Here is a 7,410-nt window from a genome sequence, read left to right on the forward strand (position 1 = left end):
TTGAACATTTTTACTTAAGGGTGCACTCACTTTTGTTGCCAGTGGTTTAGACATTAATGGCTGTGTGTTGCATTATTTTGAGGGGACAGCAAATTTACACTGTTATACAAGCTGTACACTCACTACTTTACATTGTAGCAAAATGTAATTTCTTCAGTGTTGTCACATAAAAAGATAGAATAAAATATTTACAAAAGTGTGAGAGGTGTACTCACTTTTGTGAGATCCAGTACAGTAAACAAAAACATTGGCTAGGTACACAGCTAGCCCCATGATTGTCCTAGATATTTAACCCCTTCCCAGCCAGTGTCATTAGTACAGTGACCGTGCATATTTTTTTAGCACTGATCACTGTATTGGTGATACTGGTTCCCGCAAAGTGTCAAAAGTATCAGTTAGTGTCCGATTGCTCACCACAATATCGCAGTCCAGATATAAGTCGCTGATCATTACTAGTATAAAAAAGAATAAATAAATAAAAATTCCCTAAATATATACCGTAGTTTGTAGATGATACAAAGTTTTCGTAAACCAATCAATATACGCTTATTGGGAATTATTTTTTTTTTTACCAAAAACATTTAGCAGAATACATATTGGCCTAAATTTACAAAGAAATTATATTTTTACATTTTTTTTAATTGGATATGTTTTAAAGCAGAAAGTAAAAAATATTGTTTTCTTTTTTTAGTCAAAATTGTCGGTATTTTTTGTTTATAGCGCAAAAAATAAAAATGCAGAGGTGATCAAATACCACCAAAAGAAAGATCTATTTGTGGGAAACAAAGGACATAAATTTCATTTGGATGCAGCGTTGCATGACCGCGCAACTGTCAGTTAAAATAAAACAGTGCCGTATCGCAAAAAATGGCCTGGTCATGAAGGGGGGTAAATCTTACAGAGGCCAATTGGTTAATATATATTACGTTGGCTTTTTCCATATGAAAACATTATGTGGACTTCTATAGTTTTTGTCCAAAATACTTTTTATTCTGTGTAAATTAAAAACTAAAATTGAAGATGTTCTAAAATTCCACAATTGTTTTATTTTTCAGGAAGTGACAACTGCATGAGATGTCTGGACCACGAATGGCCAAATGAGAACAAAACTGAATGTAATCCCAAGCTGAAAGAGTTTTTGTCTTATACTGATAATCTATCTTTATTTTTCATGGTTATCTCTTTATTCCTTTGCATTTTAACTTTTTTGACAATGACTGTATTTATTTCATATGGAGATACCCCCATTGTCAGAGCCAATAACAAGAGCCTCAGCTTTGTCCTCCTGGTCTCCATCATGTTGGGTTTCCTCTGTGTGTTCTTGTTCCTGGGTCGTCCCATGGATACAACCTGCTGGCTACGCCAAACATCTTTTGGATTTCTTTTTACCGTAGCGGTCTCCTCTGTGTTGGGCAAGACTGTGATGGTTTGGCTTGCTTTCAAAGCCACCAAACCGGGCAGTGTGTGGAAAAAATGGGTTGGAGTAAAGCTGCCCAATTTTGTTGTCTTCATCTGCTCATCATTGCAAGTTTTAATCTGCATTGCATGGTTGTCGGTCTCTCCCCCATTCCAGGAGTTGGACAAACGATCATATCAAACAAAGATCATCGTTCAGTGTAATGAAGGGTCAGTTATCGGGTTCTACTCTGTCCTGGGTTATATGGGGATCCTGGCTGCTGTTAGTTTTATTATAGCTTTTTTTGCCAGGACATTACCGGACAGTTTTAATGAAGCCAAATACATCACCTTCAGCATGCTGGTGTTCTGCAGTGTCTGGATTGCCATGATCCCGGCCTATCTGAGCACCAAAGGGAAATATATGGTGGCTGTGGAGATTTTTGCCATCCTGACCTCAAATGCTGGACTTCTAGTTTGTATCTTTTTTCCAAAATGTTACAAAATTCTTTGTCAGCCCAACTTAAATTCAAGGAAACATTTGCTTGATAACAGATGCAAATAATTTTTTAGGCTGGGTTCACACTATTACGAATTGGCTTCCCTGCATCCAATTCGCATGTCAAGAGATTGTGACCGGCTCTCTAGGGAGCTGCTCGGGTGTGAATTGCTCAGGAGTTCTGTGTGTCTTCTGGTCCGTTTCAGGTCCGAATTCAACCAAAAATCGCATCTGAAGTGGTTAACAGGGAGGCATCAAATCCCTGCTGTGAGCCGCTCTGTGCGGCAGTTTGAGCCCAGCTTTACAGTGATATTAAAGAGTTGTACCTTCATATTAAACTTAATGTGGGGCTTCCAGAAGAATCGAATGTCTGCTTTACTGATGGTCCTCCAAACCCTAATCACATTTTAGCTAAAATCACTTGCCTTGGCAGCTGGGGGTTTTTTTTCAGGGAGGCGGCAGACAACCACTCTAGGTCAGATCACCTGCACCCCCGGGGGGGGATCTTGCGGTCAGGCGGTCATCCAGCCCCACACTTACCCCACCTAGGTTGCGGACAGGCTGCGCTCCTATGGGCATTGGGCAGCGGGCGGTAGGTGGCGGCTTCTATCGTGTCCCTTCCTCCTCTGCATCATGGCGGCTTCAGCCGTGCATCTCCTCCCTCCTCCTTCTAGGCGTCCAATAGGATCACCTGTCCTTTCAGCCAATAAAGTGACAGCTCTCAGGTCTCGCTTCCTGATTGGCCGAGAGGAGGATCAGTGTGACAATAGTGAATAATTATTTGCTATCATCACACAACTAGGTGGGCTTGGGCTCAGTGCTCTGCGCCCCAAGCCCAACCTTTTTTTGGAGCCTATTAGAGGCTCTGGCTCTAATCACGTGCTTCAAAACCCCCCTTCCCATTGGAATCCATGTGTCCGGCACCCTGCATGTAGATTAGGGGCCGGGCTCATGGATGGGGGGGTGGCACCCATGCACCCCTAATGTGCAGGCCACGACTGATCACTTGTCAAAAACAAATTACATTTTTCTAGCAAATAAGTTTGGGGTCTGTCAGTAAAGGTGACCTTTTTTTTTTCATGAAGTTTGACTTTAAGGCTTGAACACAATGAATGATGCGCCAAGTAGAATATTTTCCTTTTGCAATGTTGCACTACAGGCATGCATACCATTTGTAGTGCTTGTTTTAACTTTTTAAGTTGATAAACTTGTTCACAGTTAAAAGATGTAAAACAGATATCTTGACTGATTTTCTTGTTCAGTATTTGTATTGAAGTATTTGCATACAAAGTTGGTAAATATGTAACATGGAGGAAAAATAATTCTTGCCACCATGCACGGATGACCAGTAGGCAAGAATTACAGCTTATAACAGATATTGGTACATTGACTATTAAAATAGAGAAAACATTTTAGAAATAATTTGAATCAAAACATTATTCCCATGTTCTATGCAATGCATCAGCAGAATCATGCGGGTGAAACAAGATGCCTTCCCTGGAAAGGCCCAGAGTTAGCAGTAGAACCATGAAAAACCAGGAGATGGGAGGGAGGCAAGAAATACAAAGAAGAGTAAAGAAGTAGTAGATAGATTCAGTCAAAAAAAGCAATGGTAGTTGGAGCGCTATGGCTGATGAGAGGACACCTCTATTGGGGGGGTATGGCATGTATATCACAATAGAAATAGGTAAAAAATTGCGCTATACAAATCAAATTAAATTAATGTTCATATGTGTACCAAACAAATGATACATGTTAAAAATAGTCCAGATTAACGTGACAAAAGTGAATAGTTCCATATCCGTTTCCATCACCAAATAGCCCAGTGAATCCACCACCAACTATGGAAAGGCTTACCAGCTGCATGGGAACCCCTTGTCACAGGGGGTCAGTGAACACCTGCAGCCTAAACCCAGCCAGGACCTCTCTCCACACTTTAGGATCACTCCACACTCTGGATGGTATCAAATGGAAATGTATAGAGGGTTGCTAACGAAAAAGAAACCAAAATGGCTCCACATAGTGTAAATTATCCTTTAGGTTTATTAGGGATCTCACTCACAGCAATACACAATAAGCTGACATTTAAAAGCCTTATGTTTAGTGTGTCGGCCAGCACACATCTAAACAAACCCGATTGTTGGGACACGAGAAGAGAGATGGTGACGTCAGCACATCGCTTTGCCCACAATCAGACAGATCAATCCAGATACAGGGTAGGGGGAGAAGGGAAAGTCCATATACTCTAAAAGTCCGTATGTCCTGGGGGCGCATGGGCTCTGCCCCCCCATACATACGTCCGGCCCCCTTATCTACATGCAGGACGCCGGACGTATGGATTCCAGGGGGGGTTTGAAGCACGTGATTAGAGCCAGAGGCAGGGAACACCATCAGGACTTCTAGGAGCATAAATTACACATCTAATTAAATTCCTACCTATCACACTTTTGAAGGTCCTGGAGCACCAGATCAGTGGAATTACCCACAAAATGACCCCATTTTGGAAAGACAACACCCCAACATATGAGGCATGGGCTGCAGATAGTTACTTGGGTACTCTGATGGGCTACAGATAGGTACTCGGATATTCTGATGGGCTGCAGATAGGTACTTGGGTACTCTGATGGGCTGCAGATAGGTTCTCGGGTACTCTGATGGATTTGAGACAGGTACTTGGGTACTCTGATGGGCTGCAGATAGGTAATCCGGCAGTGAGGACCCCCCACACCAATTTTTCCACATTTTTTAAAAATCTATATTTTTTTTTTACAATTTTTTTTAATTCAGCTGTGGGTACCCACTGAAAGCTGAATTTAAAAAAAAATTGTAAAAAAAATGTAAATTTAAAAAAAATGGGGAAAAAATGGTGTGGGGGAACCCTTTGAGTCTGGTATGAATTTTAACCACTTCCTGCAGCCCACCAGAGTACCCAAGTACTGTGTGCTCAGTGGGCGAACATCCCGCTAAGTGCCCAGAAAGTTTTGGTTTTAGGCGAGTACCTGAATGGGCAATGTTCAGGCCAAACTTATGCTCGGCCAAAACTGTTCGCCCATCCCAAGTGGTGCCTGAACACTGTAATCCCTCACAGTTACTCTTGCTGGGCACAGGAACGGGCCTTTTGTTAAAAACTAGAAAACATTTTAAATTACGCGCACCAGTCAAACAGGTGCAGAAAAATTGGGCCTTGGGTGTTGGTGGTGCCTCAACACTGTAACCCCTCACAGTTACTCTTGCTGGGCACAGGAACTGACCCTGCTGTCAAAAATTTGAAAATAAATTTGAAATTACATGCACCTATCGAACAGGTGCAGAAAAATTGGGCCTTGGGTGTTGGTGGTGCCTGAACACTGTAACCCCTCACGGTTACTCTTGCTGGGCACAGGAATGGGCCTTGCTGTTAAAAATGTGACAAAAAAATTTGATTGGGCCTTGGGTGTTGGTGGTGCCTTAAAACTGTAATCCCTGACAGTTACTCTTGCTGGGAATAGGATAGGCAGCATAGGCAGTCTTTAATGGATCATAGATCGATCCCTAGCAAATTCAATCAGTTACATCAGCATCAAGGGCTTGATAGCTGCTGTTGATCCAGGACTGATTTATTTTGATAAATGTCAGACGGTCAATGGAGTCTGTGGACAGATGCACTGTTTTATCCATCACAAAACCTCCAGCAGCATTGAATGTTCATTCAGAAAGCACACTGGATGCAGGACAGGCCAGTAGCTCAATTGCATATTAAGCATATTGAGCCACCCAGTGGATGCTCAGTTGGAAAGGTCTCCATGTCTGCTCTTGCCCCTAGATAATCCTGCACCATATGATGCAGACTCTGCCGATGGTTGCTTAAACCTAACAGCCCTGGGCGCTGAGGACTAAAGTACTGTTTAAAGGCATTGGTCAGCCAGCCACCTTCTCCACCACTCTTTCTCTTACTGAGCAAAGCCTCAGTAAGATGTTGTCCAGGAAATGGTAACCTTCCAGTGTCTGGAAAGGTGTTACACAAATTTTTCATCAAGGCGTCCTGAAGATGTTTCATCCTTTGCTCCTTCTTTGAAGGCACGATGAGCTCTGCAACTTAACCTTGTAACGTGGATCAAGAAGGGTTGCCAGCCAGCAGTGATCCCTCTCCTTGATACCACGAATCCTCAGTTCCTGTCGCAGGCTTTGCAGAATCAAGGAGCCCATGCAGCGTAAGTTTTAGGAGGCATGAGATTCTGAGTCCTCTGGGTCACTAAGGATGACATTGTCAGGAACTACCTCCTCTCAGCCACGTACAACTCCTGGGGTTTCTGGGGACTGAAAACCATTCCTTGAAGACTGCTGTATGTTATCCTCTACATCAATGCTGACACAAACCTCCTCCTCTTCCTCCTGTGTGTTTGGTGGCCCTGCAGGAATGGAATCTGCATAAAGGGGGCCTTGAGAGGAAAGGAAGTCCTTCTCTTTCTCCCGCTGTTTTGCCTCAAGTGCCTTGTCCATAATTTCACAAAGCGTGTGCTCCAGCAGGAAGACTAGAGGGATAGTGTCATTGATGCTTGGGTGCAAGCACCTGTGGCACCCATTGCTATACCATCATTCCTCTCAGTGGAGGTTTTTGAGAAGACCAGAGGTATAGTAGAGGTAGAGATCCCAGATGAGGAGCAAGGAGAAGTCTGCATTTTTTTATGATGTGGGTCTTTCAGGTGCTGTTGCCAATGGACTGAATGGCAGGTCATCATATGTCTTGTAAAGCATGTGCCCAAGCGGCTGGTGTTCTGGCCATGCTTAATTCAGAGGTTGTCTTTGGGAAATAGACATATAAGTGCTGCCAGCATTGCTGCAGAGGTTGAAGGTGTGGAGGGTCAGCCTGTCAGTGCTCAGACAATAGACCACACACTGCATCAAATTGGTCTGCATGGCTGTCATCCCAGAAGGAAGCCTCTTCTAAAGATGATGCACAAGAAAGCCTGCAAACAATTTGCTGAAGACAAGCAGACTAAGGACATGGATTACTGGAACCATGTCCTGTGGTCTGATGAGACCAAGATAAACTTATTTGGTTCAATGGTGTCAAGCGTGTGTGGCGACAACCAGGTGAGGAGTACAAAAACAAGTGTGTTTTGCCTACAGTCAAGCATGGTGGTGGGAGTGTCATGGTCTGGGGCTGCATGAGTGCTGCCGGCACTGGGGAGCTACAGTTCATTGAGGGAACCATGAATAGCAACATGTACTGTGACATACTGAAGCAGAGCATGATCCCCTCCCTTTGGAGACTGGGCCGCAGGGCAGTATTCCAACATGATAACGACCACAAACACACTCCAAGATGACCCCTGCCTTGCTAAAGAAGCTGAGGGTAAAGGGCATGGACTGGCCAAGCATGTCTCCAGACCTAAACTCTATTGAGTATCTGTGGGGCATACTCAAACGGAAGGTGGAGGAGCGCAAGGTCTCTAACATCCACCAGCTCCATCATGGAGGAGTGGAAGAGGACTCCAGTGGCAACCTGTGAAGCTCTGGGGAACTCCATGCCCAAG

The 7,410-nt window shown here is 43.7% G+C and overlaps 1 protein-coding gene across 1 annotated transcript in view; it reads left to right on the top strand.

Moving 5' to 3' along the window:
• LOC141112897 (vomeronasal type-2 receptor 26-like) overlaps positions 1–3,014 on the top strand; it is a 62,543-nt gene extending 59,529 nt beyond the window's left edge. Inside the window, exon 4 of the mRNA XM_073606000.1 lies at positions 1,056–3,014. Coding sequence (XP_073462101.1) covers positions 1,056–1,960 — 905 coding nt within the window. The 3' untranslated portion in view covers positions 1,961–3,014. The remainder of the gene's footprint in view (positions 1–1,055) is intronic.
• The last annotated feature ends 4,396 nt before the right edge of the window (positions 3,015–7,410 follow it).

This window comes from Aquarana catesbeiana, linkage group LG11, assembly GCF_042186555.1.
Source record: "Aquarana catesbeiana isolate 2022-GZ linkage group LG11, ASM4218655v1, whole genome shotgun sequence".
Classification (NCBI taxonomy): Eukaryota; Metazoa; Chordata; class Amphibia; order Anura; family Ranidae; genus Aquarana; species Aquarana catesbeiana.